The 19,037-nt window shown below is 45.1% G+C and overlaps 1 protein-coding gene across 3 annotated transcripts in view; it reads right to left on the bottom strand.

Annotated features, from left to right (window-relative positions):
* LOC121150387 (SRSF protein kinase 2-like) overlaps window positions 1–19,037 on the bottom strand; it is a 168,739-nt gene that overhangs the window by 38,328 nt on the left and 111,374 nt on the right. For 2 of the 3 annotated variants that reach the window (XM_040971244.1, XM_040971243.1), the window contains exons 1-2: window positions 18,117–18,212; window positions 17,009–17,156 (exon numbers count right to left, since the gene is read on the bottom strand). In XM_040971244.1, the coding sequence (XP_040827178.1) occupies window positions 17,009–17,156; window positions 18,117–18,197 (229 nt within the window). In that variant the 5' untranslated portion in view covers window positions 18,198–18,212. Of the gene's footprint in view, window positions 1–17,008; window positions 17,164–18,116; window positions 18,213–19,037 lie in introns of those variants that run through there. The other variant, XM_040971241.1, reaches the window with a different exon arrangement.

Genomic DNA, 19,037 nt, shown 5'->3' on the forward strand with positions numbered 1-19,037 from the left:
ACATCCTTCAACAGGCCTCTAACTGCCGGCGGGCTCCGAGGCATGGTTCAAGAAATAGCATGGAAATTTAAACTGTAGAGCAGAAATCCGACCGGACACTGAGTTTACTATTTCTCGATTTTAATCTCAAAGCCTACACAACAACATTTAGGATTAATGACGTTAGCTAAGTGATAATAAATGAAGAACACAATATAGCAAATAAGTGGCTTACCACTTGGAGAACTACATCAAAAAACTGAAATGCATGGGCTCTGAGCTTATAATACAGCTTTAAAGCATTAAAATACATACGGCAAATGGGGAAGAGAATCTAACGCTTACCAAGTATGAACCAGGAGCCCTGTGCTAGGCACTTTATTATTAAAACCACATTCCCTGAAATAAAAGTCAACTATAATATATGGTGTGTGTACCGGCGGCAGGACAGGAGAAAGAGAAGTGCAGAGTTAAGCCCAGCGAGGCTGACCTCATCACAGATCCCACGTCCTAACACAGCATGAGCCTCTGAGACAGGCCCACTGCGGACCCCACGCCTGACAACCTACTTGTGCAGGGACCCAGGCGCATGTTACAACGCAAGTACTTAACAATGACACCCATCTCTCTAATTCTTCTAACCACATTACTGTAACCCAGAGACAAAAGACTGAAATCTCACGGCAAAGCCCGTGTTGTGTCCACTTAGAAGAAACACTTCCTTTTGTAAGATCTGAAGGCTGGTTTTTGGTAGACAGCTAAAGTAAATAAAAAATGTGTAATACGGAAGTGTGTACTGCTGCTCACATTTAAGTCTTTATGGGCAAATAAAACATTTTTCAATCTAAACAGAGGATACCTGTATCACTACCTTTATGTTTCAGATTTAAATCTCAATCAGTCACACAGTCACACCATGCCGCTGCCTTTGCTCCGGGGGATTTCAAAGATTCCTAGTGGAGTCTAGTGTCTCTGCAACTCACAAACTAGCTGAGAACACAGTCTCTAAAAATGGTCAAGAACAAGTCAGGGAAATATAACTGATGTTTAACACAGAGATAAAGATCACGGCAAATAACAACAACATAGTTTTTGTTTTGAAGATATGACACCTGTAATCTTAAATCTGCATTTTGCATTTTTTTTCACATCCTAATGTGCACGTTTCTACAGCATCAGGCATCTCCTTTCCTTTGGCACAGAATGGCAGCCTGTGCCCTACAACTACCACTCGAGGGGCCAGAAGGGTGGCGCTCGCCCCCACAGCGTAACCAACACCTGGGAACTGGACATGAGGGTCACTTCCGCAGTCCCCCACTGCCTGGGCTGGGTTAACCATGCTTGCCCTGACGCTGCATTGCACTATCTCGAGCACACGAAAACTTGACACAGGCTGGTCTAACTCCAACTCCCTTTGGCTGCTTCTACTGGCTGCCCATCCGACAGGCCAAGGAGACAGACAGTAACATTACTGCACGGCATGAACTCGCAGGGTCTTTCAGAGCGCCGAGGACCGCGTGCCCGAGAGGATACAGCACCGGGAATTGCACCCTGAAAGTTATGCTGAAATACCTACAGTTCACGATTTGGACCATCTAGCACAAAAATCATGTTTGCCACTTGAAAGTTCTTTTTTTAAACTGATTTTTATTTGAAAGGCTGGCTTACAGAAGGAAGGAGAGAAGGGAAAACAAAGAAATCCCCATCTACCGGCTGGCTCCCCAAGTGGCTGTAACAGCTGGAGTTGAGCCAATCCGAAGCTAGGAACCGGAAGCTTCCCTCTGCTGCTTTCACAGGCCACAAGAAAAAAGCTGGATCTGAATTAGAGCAGTCAGGACAGGTACTGGCACCACAGGCAGAGGCCCAGCCCACTACACCACAGTAATGCCCCACCTTTTTTTTTTTATTAATTACATTGTATTATGTGGCAGTTTCATAGGCTCTAGGATTCCCCCAACCCCTCCCCATGCCCTCCCCTCATCTTAAAAATAAAATTTGGGGGCCCGGCACAGTGGCCTAGCAGCAAAAGTCCTCGCCTTGAATGTGCCAGGATCCCACATGGGCACTGGTTATAATCCCAGCCACCCCTGCTTCCCATCCAGCTCCCTGCTTGTGGCCTGGGAAAGCAGTCAAGGACAGCCCAAAGCCTGGGGACCCTGCACCCATGTGGGAGACCTAGAGGAAGAGGTTCCTGGCTCCTGGCTTCAGATTGGCTCAGCTCCAGCCATTGTGGTCACTTGGATAATGGATCAGCAGATAGAAGATTTTCCTCTCTGTCTCTCCTACTCTGCATATCTGACTTTCCAATAAAAAATGAATCTTAAAAAAATGTCTGGGTCTAGCACTGTGGCTCAGCAGGTCAGCATCACACATGGACATGGATTAACATCCCGGCTATTCCATTTCCCGTGTATTTCATTGCTCTTGCACCTGTTAAAACAACAAAGGGTGGCCCAAGTGCTTACGAAGAAACTCCGGGCTCCTGGCTTCAACTTGACCGAGCAATGGCTGTTGTGGCCATTTGGGGAGTGAATCAGAAGATGGAAGATAGTCTCATTTTCTTTCTTTCAAATACATTAAAAAAAACTGGATTAAACTGACACACAAAACAATGGACTCTGAAGTAATCATTCAAGTAACTGCTCTGGCTCTTCCCTCTTATCCCTCCAGCACACCCGGAAGAGGCACGCCAAGAGCTCCAGTCACAGGATCTCAGAGACTACTAGCACAAGCGTCCACTTTGTTTGCTGCCAAAGATAGCATGAAGTATTACTCTTGCTTTGCTCAAACTGGTTTCTTAGTCTTCTGACTTTGGAGTTTCAACCAGGTAAAGAACTAAGGAAAGATTTGGGAAAGCTCTCCAATACAGTCTAAAAACAAACAAACAAAAAAGCCAAGGGAGCTGGGCAGGCATTGGGCATGGAGGGTAAGTCGCTGTTTGAGATGCTCGCATGCCATAACAGAGTCCAGTTCATGTCCTTTCCAGGCCCTTTCCAGTCCATGGCCCTGATACTGTGTAACCCGAGAGGCAGTGGGGACTGCCCCAGCACCTGGGTCCCTGTCCCCGACGAGGAAGGCCTGGAAGCAGTTCTTGGCTTCTTGTTCCAGTCTGGCCCAGCAGCCCAAGTGGCTGCAGGCGCGAACAAAATGAACCAGCAAATGGAAGGTTTCACTTTGCTCTCTCTGCCTTTCAAATAAAACGAAAATAAATAAATACTTTGAAAACCAAAAAGGGAAAAAGGTGACCTAGATAGAATTCTGGGCTTCAGGCTTCAGCCTGACCAAGCTCCAGCTACTGCAAACATCTGAAGAATAAGAGAATTAGTACAAAAATTCCTGCACAGTAAAATAACACGGATGTATTCTATGCCACTGAGGAACACAACATTCCCTCTACTAAAAAACAAAAGAACTAGATGGAAAGTAGATGGAAAACCAGCAAGGCTACGGAAGAAGCTGTGGACACACTATCAGCCAAGTGGCGCTGACCTGGAACCCCACACCCACCCTCAGGGCTGCAGTTCCGGCTCCTGGATTCGATCCATCCCAGCCCCGACAGTACAGCAGTCACTTGGGGAATGAACTGGCGAATGTAAAGGTTGCTCGCTCTCTCCCCCCATACTCTACGTTTCAAATCACGTAATTAAACAAATCTCTCACATAAGATCTCAAAGGACGAACTCAACATTAACCTTAAGAAAGCAGAAAAGACCAAGTACAGCACAAAAGAAGTGCGACGAGTGGGAAACCACGAAATAAACATGAAAGCAACGGCAAAAATGAAAAGACAATCAGTAAAAGGAAAGGTTTGTTCTTTGAGAAATCATAAATTTGGGGAAGGGTTAATCAGAGGGAGGAGATGGGAGGCTACAAGCAACACAATGAATGAATGCGGTGATGTCACTGTATGTCTCCTTTCTTCAATTTTATCGTTATTTACTTCAAAGGCAGACGGCAGGGAGAGGAGCGTGGAGCAGGTAGTCTCATCCTTTGACTCCTAAAATGCAGCAGCTGCAACTACACCAGGCTGAAGCTGGGAGCCAGGAATCCCACCCAGAGAGGTCACAGGGAGCCACCTACTGAAGCCAATCACCTGCTGAGGGTGCTGAGGGTGCTGAGGGTGCTGAGGGTGCTGCGGGTGCTGCGGGTGCTGCGGGTGCTGCGGGTGCTGCGGGTGCTGAGGGTGCTGAGGGTGCTGAGGGTGCTGCGGATGCTGAGGATGCTGAGGGTGCTGAGGGTGCTGAGGGTGCTGAGGGTGCTGAGGGTGCTGAGGGTGCTGCGGATCCTGAGGATGCTGAGGATGCTGATCGGAGGCTGCACAGTAACAAAAAGGTAGCGCGGAGAGCGCGCCCAGTGGGACTGGAACCCTGGCACTTCAACATGAGACGGCAAGTGCCCCAAGCTAGTTCTTTTTTCTTACCAGTAACTTTTTATATGTGAGGTTTCTATCTTAAGTCACTGTACATTGTATAACAGTTTATAATAAGTCAAAGTGTTCTAAAATGTTAGCCTAGTGCATTTCACATAGTGCATTGCCTATATGACAAAGAAAACCAAAGAACTGACAGTAAATTTGGTCATTCTGGATTCTGAAAATGTTCATACACATAAAATGCATGTGAAAAGTATTTCCAGAGCATGAAATTTAGATTTTACATAATTATCTCCCATTTTTTAAATCTACCAACAGAACAAACTAACATGTCGGTGGCAGGGACTAACCTTATCTCATGAAATGTCCAATTATAAAAAAAGAGGACTAATGGAATTATTAATGGAATGATTCTATCCAAATTATTCTGATTTTTTTTAATAGGACAACCTGAGATGGCAGGGAAAGAAGAGTCAACATGTGTAGGAAGGAGAAGAATCAGGGTAAATTCTTTAGATAATTCCTTTAGATAATTCTTAAATAATTTAAGAATTATTCAGGATAATGGACAGTTGGGAGGAGGGAAAGCATAATAACAGAGTACACACAAGAATTCCAGATGCTATTACAGATCAAAGTACAGAATTTAAACATCAAACTCGGTCTTTAAGCTTCTCTTCATTTGAAAGGCAGAGATATGGACTGGGGGAGAGAAAGGGAGGGAGGAAGAGAACGGCCAGGGCAGCCAGGACTGGGCCAAGCCACAGCCGGGGCGCTCAGAGCCTCCTCCGCATCGCCCAGGTGCAGGGGCCAAGCACCTGGCACACCTTTCAGTGCGTTCTGTCAGCAGGGAGCTGGAACAGAAGTGAAGCACTGGGACTCTGTAAGGGATACGGTACTGCAGAGAGCAGCTCAACTCTACACCACAGAGCTGGCCCACCGAAGCCAGGTAACCACGGGCCAAGCACTGGCATCGCCCTCTTCTCCCACACTCTCAAATACAGCTTGATCCACACCTCTCAAATACAGCCTGGTTTTCAAATTTAAAAAAAAAAAAGTCTACAAAAAAGCCCTGGCCCTGCTGGCCCAGCAATTCTGAGGCACATACAATGTGCTGTGGTATAGACCGCAATCATGGGGCAGCGGTGATGTCTCTGCTTTCTTTACAGTGAACATAAACTACTCTAAAAATTATTGTGATATGCACACATAAAAATGTTTTTAAAAGGCAGTATCACTCATTAAAAACTCTTGAATGTAAATTAACCAGCTGATATGAAGTGTGCCTCTTAACACTATGAGAATGGGGAAGAGATCCAGAGGGAAAATCAAGCAAAGAACAGTATTACAAAGTCATTTAGCTATGAACTAAGGAGTTACTAAAGAACACTATTTGAGGGTAAGTGAGCTATGATGGATATTGAAACACTTCCAACCCTGGCTGTGTACACTCACAGGCCAGCCCACTGGCCGAGCAGCCCTAAATATCTAAAATGTCGGTATAAAGGCCAACAGATGATTCTGAGCCACCTTCCTGCCAAGTTCTTACGTAACTTCGTGCTTGGATTAGAGATGCTAACAAGAACCCTGGCACTGGCATTCCACTAACTCTAACACTGAGCACCCTGCCCTACTCAGTTCACTCAGAACTATCCCTGCTACACAGTAAGCACCCCTTGGTGCTCCCCGCTAATCCGCCATGACCCCAGCCCTTGGCATCTGAAGTTTGGCCTTGCATATTTAAATGCCGTACTTACATCTGTAATATAGCCAGCGATTTCTTCTTAGTCATCTGCTCTTAGCCTTTTGACTCATGCCAGTGATGAATGAAAGCAGCAGCTCAGAGTTAAGGGCACTTCTTTCAAGCAGGAAAAACAACGCGCTCCCAGCGTAATCTAATTTATTAATATAACCCAATACGCATGTCATTCACACTCCAGCTTTGATGATGCTTATCGCTGTCAGATAAAAAAATTAAAGACTAATTCTCCTTTCTATTGATTGTTTACTCACATGTTCAAATGTTACAGGACAATCAAGACTTTCAACATTCAAGTTGAATGTCACTTTCCAAGGCATCAGTTTACTGAGGGGCAGGGACGGACCCCTCTGGTAGACCGACACGCCGTGAGCCACCACGTGAGGGACCCGTGCAGCAAGGAGCTGAGGCACAGAGACCAGTCAGAGGAACCAGGCAGGCCAGGGGAGCAGATCTGCAGGCCCCAGCGACAGCTGCCTAAATGCCCAGCAGACCGCATCAGTTTATTCACGTTCAATTTCTGACCCTCAGAAATGGTGTCAAACAAAATGAAATTTAAACAAATTGCTGCTCTGAGGGCCTGGCCAAAAGCCCTTACCTCGCACACAAAGGGATCCCATATGGGCTCCAGTTCTAATCCCCGCAGCACCGCTTCCCTTCCAGCTCCCTGCCTGTGGCCCGGGAAAGCAGTCAAGGATGGCCCAAAGCCTTAGGACCCTGCACCCGCGTGGGAGACCCAGAAGACTCTCCTGGCTCCTGGCTTCGGATTGCTGCAGCTCTGGCCGTTGCAGCCACTTGTGGAGTAAACCAGCAGATGGAAAATCTTCCTCTGTCTCTCCTTTTCTCTGTAAATATCACTTTTCAATAAAAATAAACCAATCTTTAAAAAACAGCTGTCCTGAGTTGCTACATGTTTAGCAGCAAACACACTGACTTATGAGCAGCAGCAACTTCAAAACTTATGTTTAATATTATTGTAGTAAAGTTACTTTCAGTCACTCTTACTATTCCAATAGAGGAAACCTGTTCAAAATATTTTTGTTGGGGAAAAACTGTCCACAGCTCTCTTCTGTTTCTCTGCTGCTGTTGTGAACAGAGACACTGGTGGCCTTTGCTCCAAGCTGTTTCTAGAATGAGCACACAGGAAGCAGAATGTCCATCTTCCCAGAGGCTTTGCGTCTCCTTTAAGCCAGCCGGGCTGACTGAGGCTTCCCAAGATGTGACACACACTAAGCACTCACCTGGACCTGGTCCACGGAGATTCAAGGGACAAAGGGAACCAATATCAACATCAAGTTCAAATCATCTGTGGGACTGTTGGCAATCAAGCCATTTGTCTCTGACCCAGGAAATAGTAGCAGATGAATTTGTTAGCTTGAAAATAGGATTAAATTTTATGAACATCTAGATTTTTAGTCAATCTGTCTTTGACACAAAACTTGCTGCATCTAAAGGAAATCGCCAACTAGCTTCTCGTTTTATGAAAATTGTGGATCACTGTGCATTTCATTTCCTGCCGGGATCTCTAAGAATTCTGTAATATTCTCTCAACCTGTAGCGAGTCTAATGAAACTTCAACGTTCTAACTCTAACCTGATTCAGCTGCTCTGTCTGCTGCTCCACGTGTACATGTAACACTGCTCGGGGAAGCACTGACGCCACTGGACGGGCACCGGACGGGCACCGGACGGGCACTGGACGGCCACTGGACGGCCACTGGACACAGCGTCGCAGCTGCACATCCCTCAGGACAACTTAGCTAGAAGGTCCCTCCTCGAAGCACTGCCTGACTTTCCTACCGGAGGAAAGGCCTGGAAAATTCCAGCCTGCAGTGTGCTCTTTATGCCTTGCCACACTGTTAGTTCCTGTTACATAACATCGTGCGGTGTATCTCAGCTGCTCATTCTCTCACTCATCCTCCTAGGACCAGGCTCCCTTTGAAGGTCTATCAGCAGCACCCAGCACCTGCATCCTAACAGACACTCCATGAATACACGGAGAGAGAGCAAAGGGACCCAAAAGGACAGTTAGATGGGTGGCTGACGTGACAGAGAGGTGGGACAAATGGGCTAAAATTAACTGTTGGCATGATCTGATACTAACAAAGCAGGCAGTCCCCAAAAAAAGACAGCGTGAAGAAAACCACCACAACAGGAAAACACATTGAAGGTGAAATACAAAATTGTGTTTTACGATTAAACAGAAAGCAAGCGGTGTGCTGGGATCAAACCACACTGAGCCCTGAGCACGGTGGTAAAGTTCTGACTTTATTATTTGTGGGAGGAAATGAACAAAGTAGATCCTTAAGAGGCTTCTTCTAATTTCCTTTATGATCAAATGGGATATAGCGGATAATCTAATGTATCCCAAGTTTTATAAAATTAAAAATGCAAAATATAAAAATATGACAAACAGAAAATTACGAACAGAAAAAGTAAAATGCTTATTATACTGCAAAATGAGGATGTGGCTTAAGTGTCAAATAGCAAAAAGGGGATTGAGCTATAATACTACTTATAAGAGCTTAAGCAGAGCCATCACGGGGTCCATGAAAATCAAACTGCATTAAGTCCTCCATATATCTACAAAATTGGAACCAGATTCTAGACAATATAAATATGGACTTGTACTTTGTGATCAGTAATCTATTTTTCCTGTCATTTTAGTATTATAATTTGGTAACTGCAGTAAAACTTTCCTAAAATATACTTATGTAAGCATTTTTAATTTCCTGAAGTGACCGTCAAGAACACCAGAGCCCACAGTGGACATTCAGGTCACAATATGGATAAACCAGTATCCACAATCCCAAGCTGCACTCTGGTGTTGGGACCACTCCCGGTCCTTCCCTCCGCCCATGCGAGCGCCCTGGAACACAGCATTTCCAAGGCATCCGGCGGCAGGTGAGGGTCCTACACCAACATGGCGCCACCAGATGAGAACGGCAAGGGGCTGCTTATGGAAGGTCAAGTCCGGAGATTTACCTGACCCCCTAACTTGGATCACAGGCTTCTTTCTCACACATACACACCCAGCTGAATATTCAATTATGTTCAATGTATTTCCAGCATTTAATACCGTGCAAATCTCAGGTCCACACTCTCATTTTGTAACCTTTACCAACACTTCTGTTATTTCTTAAATATAAGTACAAAATGTTAGAGAGCCATTTTTCCTTCAGGATGTCTTTGACAAAAGAATCTAAACAGCTACAAGAAATACGTGGTTAAAAAATGTCTCCTTAATTTTAAAAAAAATACTCTATGTAAACAAAACAGATTGTTTTGTGGCTGGGTAAGTACTGGGTAAAGATACTGAAAAGTACAGTATGAGCTGAGCATTCCAGAGGGACGTAAGAGGCTTACTCATTTAGGTGAAGTTGTCTTTATTATAAAGCTAGTCTTTAGGCTTATATTTCTTCACTAATTTTGATTACTAGAAGCGAATTTCCTTTAAAAAGATTTCTTAGCACAAGCATGCACACTTATCACGATCATTTACACAGGACCTCTATAACCAAGGGTCAGGTTGACAGGACAGAATACTTTTGCAATACGTGTGATTTTCTTGAGTATGTGAAATTACTACTTTTGGCCTAAAGTCTTGCTGTACAAAAGTTTGATAAGGGGAACCGGCACTATGGTAAGGCGGGGTAAGCCACCACTTGCCCATTCCACACGAGCAATGACTCAACTCCCAGCCGATTTCTGAGCCAGCTCTCCTGATAATGTACTTGAGACAGCAGCAGCTGGTGGCTCCAGAGTCTTGGGCCCTTGCCAAACACAAGGGACATCGAGATGAACTCCAGGATCCCGGCTTCCGAGAGGCCGAGATGTAACCATCACAGTCATTTGGGGTGTAAGCAGATAGATTTTCATTCTGCTATGTCTCTCCCTCTTTATAACTATGCCTTTTAAAGTAAATACACATTTTTCAAAAACCATACCAAAAAAGTTTGATAAGCCTTAATTTTTACCAACCAACTAAAACTCCAAGCAATTTACTACCTAAAAATCTTATCACTCACTCTCTAGTGGGCCCAGCCTGCAGCACTGATGTGCTAATTTTATTTCCTGGGCCCGAGTGGCTAAATCTTTGCCCTGCACACGCTAGCATCCCATATGGACACTATCCCTAAGAAGAATCTGCTCATCAGAGCGGCAATGACTAACAGCAAGAGAGATGGACACAATGAACAAGATTACTGCCACCTTCCCCACAAAGCCGCAAAAATAACTGAGGATGACATGTTGGGATAAAGAATTTTATGGAATTTGTATAAAGTTCATTAAAGACCACCGAGAAGCACACACAGCAGTTTAAGGAATTTAAGGAACACTTCAGGAAAGAGCAATCATGAAAAAAAAAATATCAAGCTGAATTATCAGACATGAAGAAAACAATCTAAAAAATAAAAAATGGAAAGGCCTCAATAACAGAATGAGTGAGGCAGAAGAATCGCAGAATTGGGAGGCACAAACAATGAAACAGTCAAAAAGCTGGGAGAGGAACTGAGTCATGTTAAGAAAAGCATTCAGGAATTGAGGGACATCATTAAAAAGCCAAATACAGTAAGAGTTATGGAAGTTCCAGAAGGTGCGGAAAGAGAAGCTGGGTTCAAAGATATATTCAATGAAATACTTGAGAATTTCCCCAATATGGAAAATAAAATTGAGAAACAGAATACAAGAGGGGCACAGAATTCCAGTGCAGTTGACCAAACGCAATCCTCACCACAACATTTGATCAAGCTCTCTTCAGCTGAACACAAGCAAAAGATCCTAAAATGTGCTCGTGAAAGAAACCAATTAACTTAAAGAGGAACCCCAGTTAGACTCACAGCTCACTTCTCAGAGGAAATTCTACGGGCCAGAAGAGGATGGAGTAATATTTTCCATAGTCTAAAAGGAACAAAAATTGTCAGCCCAGAATCATTTACCCAGCAAAGCTTAGTCTTTCACGATGAAAGAAAATTCTTCCACAGCAAACAAAAACTCACCTCTACTACACCTGACTACAAATGTTAAAGATGTCCTACTGACAGAGAAAAAGGAATAGCACCTACCAAAACCAAAGGCCAATGTGGAGAATACCCTAATAAAACAAGACTGAAATGACAGGAGCAAATCACTACCTGTTAATACTAACCCTGAATGTAGATGGCTTAAACTCTTCAATTAAATGTATATACGATTCATGAAGAGTAACTAACAGAAACCAGCACAGTTGAGATGTGAAAAAACATTGCTGTGTTTATCTCTACTCCTGAATAAAAGATGGATATACAATATATCTGGACATCAAGATGCTGGACTTTCTATCATTGTCTATATTTACAATGTCATGACTCGGCAGAAATGATGGACTTGTGACATTTGTAACAATATGACCGGGAAGAGAAACAAGAGGGTGGAGAAGAAATCTGAGTGCAAGGAACAAAAAAATAACAGCAAGATCTCTAGCTCTCTCTGTGTGCGCCTTCCTTCTCCTGGTAACTCTGCCTTTCAAAGACATACCCTTAAAACAAACAAAAAAAATCTATTGTTATTGTCATATTTCTCCATTTTAATTAGGTCCAAGTGTTTAAGAGCACACAACAGCATCCGATTCAACCATGTAACTAGGCATGTTTTCAGCACTGTAAATAATCAAACTAAATTATCAAGACATTCTCAATTCTTTAAAAACTGAGAAAAAAGGTATTTGATATGAACACCTACAAATGAATAAGTATAAAGATATTTGTGTGTGTGTGTGTTAAAACTAATTTTTCAGTCTCATTCTAAAGCCCCACCTAGCTTTATAATCCAGGAATAATGAATGCTTTCCAGGTTAGTCATCATCAGAAAGGTCTAACTCCTGCTTCAACATGCGTGTCAGGCACCCAACACTGCAATTAGACAGCCTCTAAAACCCTAAGCCCATCAAGACGTGCACTGTAATTCCCGTCCTTATGAGTCTCAGTGAGTTTCTGATGTTCTGAGGTTCCATGGTACTTTAAACAGTACACATTAATGTTGGGAATTTCGTGAAGTATACATATGCTCTCTTCAACTGACCTACCAGGTATGAAATCTGAGAGCTGAGGGGTCTGCATACTCAAGGAAGACACAGCACATGAGCACACACACACACAGGTGCTCCGTTGGCAGCCCTGGTCTTTAACCTCCTAGACGTGTGAGCTTGCTGCTAACTCCAGTCCCCAGCCGTGAGTCACACCAAGCCTTTCAAATATTTAAGGTGAGGCTGTTCAGATAGCGGGAAGCAGAGACATCCCCTGCCAGCTTTGCCCTCTTCCAAATTCCTAATGCATTGTTGTCACCAGAAAAACAAAGGTGATTTGAGTCCACACGGTTTGTGGGTTATTTCTTCTGCAATAGTTGCCAGACAGTCCTCACTGCGCTCGCCACAACGGCTACGTAAAATCCCTCCAGTGTTGTGTAAGATGTACTGTCAACCCCCGAGATGCCGCCACTGTCTCCAAAAATTGCTCAACTGCCCCGACTGCTGAATTTTCTGAAATCTCAGGTTTATTCTCTTCTGCCTAACACACCTTCCTTCTGCTCATATCTGACACTATCCCTACCCTGCAAGCTATACCCATTTCACTGCTGGACTTCACCAAGGAATCTGCTACGCTCTCCTCCGAAATCCTCCCCGTTCATTTAAGACCTATCAGGGAGCGGTTAGAGGCCCTCCCCAAGCACTTCACTGGCCCTCACAACCCTCACTGCCCTCAAGCCGGGCTAAGGCCAAGACTGCTGTTAACAAAGCTTTCCTTCTGGAAACTGCTCTGGAGCTTCAGTCACATGGTCTTGGAGAGAACACTGCCACGCCAGTGCTCTCCCCCTCCAAATGACTACTGTGCTAGCTTCGGAATGGGCCGTAGTGAACAAGAGTGGCACAGCGAGCAGGAGCATGCACAGCCCAGGAAGATCAGGGAGAGCAGCAAATAAACACCAAGTGGATAAGCAATAAGTCACGGGGGGAAAAGCCACAGAGATGTAAAAGAAGACACAAGGATTAAGTGTAATCACGGCATGATTGCTGGTGGGAATACCCAGCCACGCGTCTCCCTTGAGAAACTGCGGAAGATCATCAAAAAAATTCAATGACAGCCATTCCTCTTATAGACACATACCGAGAAAAGTGCAAACAAACGTTCGCTTTAACTCGCACAAGAATCCTCAGAGTAGCCTGTTCATAGCAGCTCAAAGCAGAGGACCCTGTAGCCAGGAACTGGTGAATACAGCAACAAGAATCCACCTGTGTGCAACCTCCTACCGGAGCAGTGGGGTAGCACTGATGTGTACTTACGGAACCTGAACGCCTGGGCTAACTCAGATACACCAAACACAGCAGGCTATCGACTGCATGGCACCGTCAGCCCAGCCTCTGGAGGAAAGAGGCCAACAGTGGCCTCAGCTAGGATGAGGCAGAGGATGGACTGAGAGTGGACCCTTATTTCTTTGGCAGGGATGGAGGAAATTTATAATTAGGTAGAGATGGCAGTTTTACAAGCTGGGGGGGAAAAGACACACTAACTTGAAAAAGGAGAAAGGTACAAATATGAATCATTTCAATTTTTTAAACTGTGAGGGGGAATAAGTTTCCAATTACTGTTTCCTACGTAAAACACACAAATTCCTGCAAAATATGCAATTTCCTTAACTTTACATAACTCTTTTCAATTCCAAGTTGAAACAGGACACAATACAAAGAAAGGCGGTCCCCAAACTTCTTTCCAGTTCAGCCAATCAGTGCTAATAAGGACAGAAATCTGGATGAAGAATCTGGGTAGGTGCAGCCCATCTGTACATTATCCCCAAGTGAAAAAGATGTAAACACCACATCCAAAGTCGCTCCATTAACAGGTTCTGTTCACAAGTGCCTTTCAAATCCTACCTTACACCCAGATGTTAACCAACCATGCTGGGCCATCCGAGAGAACTGGAGGACGGCCCCAAGGAGCCAGGGCTTCAGGAAGGATGGAACTGCCCGCTCAGCACGCCTACAAGGTGGTACAGGGCGAAGGGAGCAGAAGGGAGCACCAGTCAGCCTGCGGACACCAAAGTCCGTGTCCAGACCCGGGAGGAAGCCGCAGAGGGAAGAGCTCTCTGCAATGGAGTGCAGAGGGCAGACACGCAGGGGTGTGCAGTGGCTGGGTTTCGGGAAATGACTCTGGCAGCACTCAGGCCACTCTTTCCCATTACTGTCATGCCACCTAACCATGTCGCAATTCTGAGTACAGCGTGGGCAGCCACCATGGCAGACACAGTGGCATTCTCTTGGTGGACATGGGCAGCACGGGCAGGAGTGAGCTGAGAAGGGAAGAGCATGAGGGAAGGCACGCAGTGATGCTAGGAGACTGCCAGACCCCAAGGACAGCTTATGCAGGGACCGACAGGTGGGAGCAGGACTGCCATTATGACTCATCTGCACTGCTAAGTTTTGAAGATGATTCGTCTCCTCTAAAACTCAGAGGGGGTTATGCTTCAGCATGAGACCTGAAGAGGAATAACCAGGTGGGGCCATTAACTGAGAAGGCCAGGCGGTGTTTGGCTAGTGGTTCAGATGCCCATATCCTAAATGGAAAACCCTGCTGGTATGTACCCTGAGAGGCAGCAGGAAACCCAGAGCGAGTCCCCAGCTCTCAGTTTCGGCTGCAGCACACCAGGAGATGAGAGCCGTTCCTCCATCCTCCAAATGTATACATTAATGCAAATAGTATCAGACCAGTCAAAACAATCCTGGAAGAGAGCAAAGGACTGAACCTCACTTCAAGACTTCACTGTCACTTCAAGACTTCACCGTGCAAAGCTACAGCCATCAAGGAAACCAGTGTTAGTAGCAAAGTGACACCGGCCCAGGGAGGGAAGAGTTCACGAACAGGTCCTGTCCACAGTAAGCTCATTACAACTGCAACCTGTGATACTGTGTGTGTGTGTGTGTGTGTGTGTGTGTATGTATGTATGTATGTATGTATGTATGTATGTATGTATGTATGTATGTAAGTGGAAGACAGCCCAGATACCTGAGTATTCTTCATCCATGTGACAGACCGGGATGGAGCCCTTTGTTCCCAGCTTCACCCTGGCCTAGACTCCAGTGATGTGGTCATTTGGGGAGTAAACCAGCAAAGGGAATATGGATACCTTTCCCTGTGTCAGACAGACAGACAGACAGACAGACACACATACAAAGAGGAAGGCAGGCAGGCAGGCAGGATCAGATGTTTCAGAATAACCTTGCGAATTCTGATATATAAATATCTAACTGAGAGCCAGGGATGAGAGGGAGAATAGGAATTACACCGTCTGTTCAAAGCTCAGGAAGCAACATGAACAACTACTATCATTAGTAGCAAAGGCGCTAACAGGCCAACAGCCATAGACGTACAGGATTCCTAACTCTTGACAACTACCACTCTGCACTAGAAGGAGCCAGTGTTCTTTGCAGAGAACGTCCATTCCAGGACTGACACGCTCACAGCCATGTCAGAACCAGGTTGGCGTAGGAGATGAGCTGCTGACACATTCACAGCACAACAACTTTCCTTCCCTGGCAGAAAACCGAAAACATTTCATTCCTAAGCAAAACACAAGTTACTTTTAAGTACTCAATATGTGATAAGCTGCTAAAATACCCTTGACCCAAAGAACTACCATCTTTTTTTCTTCTTTCAAGATTTACTTTGAAAGTCAGAGTCACCAAGACAGAGTTCACTCCACAGATGGCCCCAACAGTCAAAGGGTTGCACCAAGCTCAAGCCAAGAACCAGGAGCTTCCTCTGGGTCTCCCATGGGAGAATGCCCGGGACCCAGACCCGTGGGTCATATTCTACTATTTTTCCTATGCCATTACCAGGGAGATGGATGAAAGTGGGGCAGCTACACTTGAACCGGCATCCATATGGGATGCCGGTGGTGCTGGCAATAGCTTTACCCACTATGCTAGCCCCCTGCCACCCTAGTTGTATACATTATAATCTATAATAATTAAGCTACTTCCCCAATTGCTTTAAAAAAAAAAACCCTCCAGATAAGTAAATCACTCAACGAAAGTGCCACCAGAATGGAGACAGCAACTTCCCTGAGTCCAGTCTATACGAAGGATGAGGTCTAGACTGCGCCAATCCCAACGTTCATCTACTCTCGGACAGTTTATATACTCTTGGTGTCTACAAAGCATCGGTACAAGAGCATTCCACTTGAATGGTTTCTGTGTCCTCCGTGAAGTCACGGCTGAAAACACCACTCACTCTGCCGCACAGTAACGGACCTCACAGAGTGTCTTTCTCCTTAAGTACAACGCCAAGAAAAATTCTGTGTACGCGAACGTGCCTGTTTTCTTTCTAAAGACAACGAACGCTATGCCGAGAAAGGGACAGTTTCTTTTAGCCCAAGAAAAACTGAATGTCAGAAAACTGAGTGTCAGACCCAGCGCACAGCAGTCACCTTCTGCTCCCCAGGCTCTACGAATAGCTAATTTTGTCCTTGATTGTTAATTGCATCAAATTAAATCCTTTTCAAATTATTGGGGTACCTAGATTATGTATGAGAAGTTCATGTATAACTTTTTCAGAATACATGTTTTTTCAGAACCTTTTCCAAGGCTCCTTGTATGTAAGGGTTCAAAACATTTTTGCACTAAAATAGTTTTGACTGTTTAACTTTTTAAAATACCCTCATATGAATTTTTTTTTTTGTATCTTACAACTTTCTCCCAGGCAACCTAGAGTTTCTGAAAACATGCTAATGGAACGGTATTGACACAGGAATGCTAACTTAATAAAACGCGAGGTTGGTTAGCACCACTCAGGTGCCTTATCTATTTCCCCAAAGAGGTCCTGGGTGTCAGGAAGGGAAGGGAAGGGAGGAGGCGAGAGAGAGAGTCACCTTTGCAGTAGTCTGCGGGGTCCTCTTGCTCCTCATCATCTGATCCCAGGATCTCCTCCTCCGGCTCTGGGGGCGTGGGGTCTGGCAGAGGTGGAGGCGGCGGCGGAGGAGGCGGCGGCGGAGGAACTAAAGGAGCTTTGGGCTGAGGCTCCGGCCTGAAACACAGAGAGAAGCAAATCTTACAGTAAGCACACATTTAAAAAAACAGAGAACTTGTCATTCCGAAATCAGAAATCAGAAATGTCAATCAATGTCACTGCAATCATTTTACATGAATTTCAATGATGAATTTAAGCAATGCTACAAAACTCAAGTGTGCAATTGAAGACCAGTTAACTCAGCATCTTTGTAGACATCTTTCCACTCAAAGTGTCAAAATCAGCAAATTTCAGTAAGATAAAATAATACACTAGCCCGTGACACACAGCCTTGTTGCTTTTTAAACCAAACAATAACCAGTGCCAGCAACCTTCAAATGGCTAAGAGGTTGTTTTTCTGTTATTTGAAAATCAGAATTCTTTCCCTATTGAAACAGAATAAGGTTAGGCTTCCAGGACAACTCACAAAAGATCAATACATACAGTAGTTAAGTATAGTTATTTCAGCAAAGAATTCCTAGTTACTTATCAAAAACACCGTCCAGACTTAGACACTAAGGAACCACTGTCAGTTCAAGCAAAAGTGCACTGTTACAAGATTCACAACAATTGTTCCTAATTGTCCAAAAGGGTCAAATGATGCACAGCCTATTCTTAAAAAAAAAGTCACTCAATTAATAAAGCCTCTAGATGTGAGCCATTAAGATACTCGAAATGACTCAAACACTTCCTTCACTTATGGAGAGGTGACATGTTCAGAATGGGAGCCTAATAAACCAAGCCCCTCACTCACTACAGCGGGGAAGCCAGAAGCCACTCTCACATTCTCACTGCCCTCTACCAACTGAGCAGTGCCGTGTAGGTCACAAAGCAGGCAGCAGGTGCCTGTGGCAGGGTGAGGCAGCTGGGCTGGACGGCGGTGTGCCCAGAGGCTGCAGTGAGCAGCAGGGGGGTAGTTGGGTCCATCTGCTGGGGAGCAACGGGAATCTTGGGAGCAAACTGATGTGGACTTTCGGTTTGTTGGGTATTGAGGGGTGTTTTTTTTTTTTGGTAGGTTTTTTGTTTGTTTGTTTTGCCAGCCTAGTATGCATTCTCTAAAAGTGCCTGAATTTCCATTTGAGCCACTGCTACCCAGTGTGATGGAAGATCATTTTAGACCCTTTCTCGCCTTGTGCAGGCTCACTCTCCTGGGCCTCAAGCCTTGAGGAGGTCAGCTGGCTCGGGGGTCCGGTCTCATCTGCAGCTGCCTCCAGTTGCTCCTGACCCCTGCCCCTGGCTAAAATGGACCTCTAACTCTATTGCAAAGATGAGCATCCCCAACAGCCTGCAGGGCACTGCCTCTAGCACAAACTAACTGGCTCCTATGAGCAGTCAGCCAACAAAAAGTCAGACTCTCATCATCAATGCAAGAAAAGAAGGGAAGAGATGCAAGAAGCTAGATACATCAAACACCATGAGAAGGGGGAGGGATCACACCAACATTAAAGGCAAGTGTGCTTACACACTGAAAATCTGTGTTGATTGTTATTCACTGGAAATTACCAAGACTCTACACCAGGAGTGTAGTGCAACACACGCAACAGTGTTTTGAGTTGCCTACTCATCCTTGACGAAGCAAGGGCGGGCAAAAATCACGAAGACGCACATCGCTGTCACAACACCCCTGGGAGTCTCCAAGGGGCCTCAGCAGACACGCAGCCCGCTCTCTCGGGCACTCTAACAGATGTGCATTTACTGAGAGTAGAATGGACCCAGGCAAAGGCGAGCTTTGCAGAGGGCAGACCGTGTTACAACAGTCACCCCTTTTCTCCGGGGGAACAGAAGGCTGTACATGACAAAGGCTTGTTCTTCAGAGATGGCGATAGATCACAACAAATTTACTCAATCGGAAATACAAGCATGTTTCACAAAATTGATTTTTTTAAATGGAA

This window comes from Ochotona curzoniae, unplaced genomic scaffold (genome assembly GCF_017591425.1).
Source record: "Ochotona curzoniae isolate NIBS_2020 unplaced genomic scaffold, NIBS_Ocur_1.0 contig_21, whole genome shotgun sequence".
NCBI lineage: Eukaryota > Metazoa > Chordata > Mammalia > Lagomorpha > Ochotonidae > Ochotona > Ochotona curzoniae.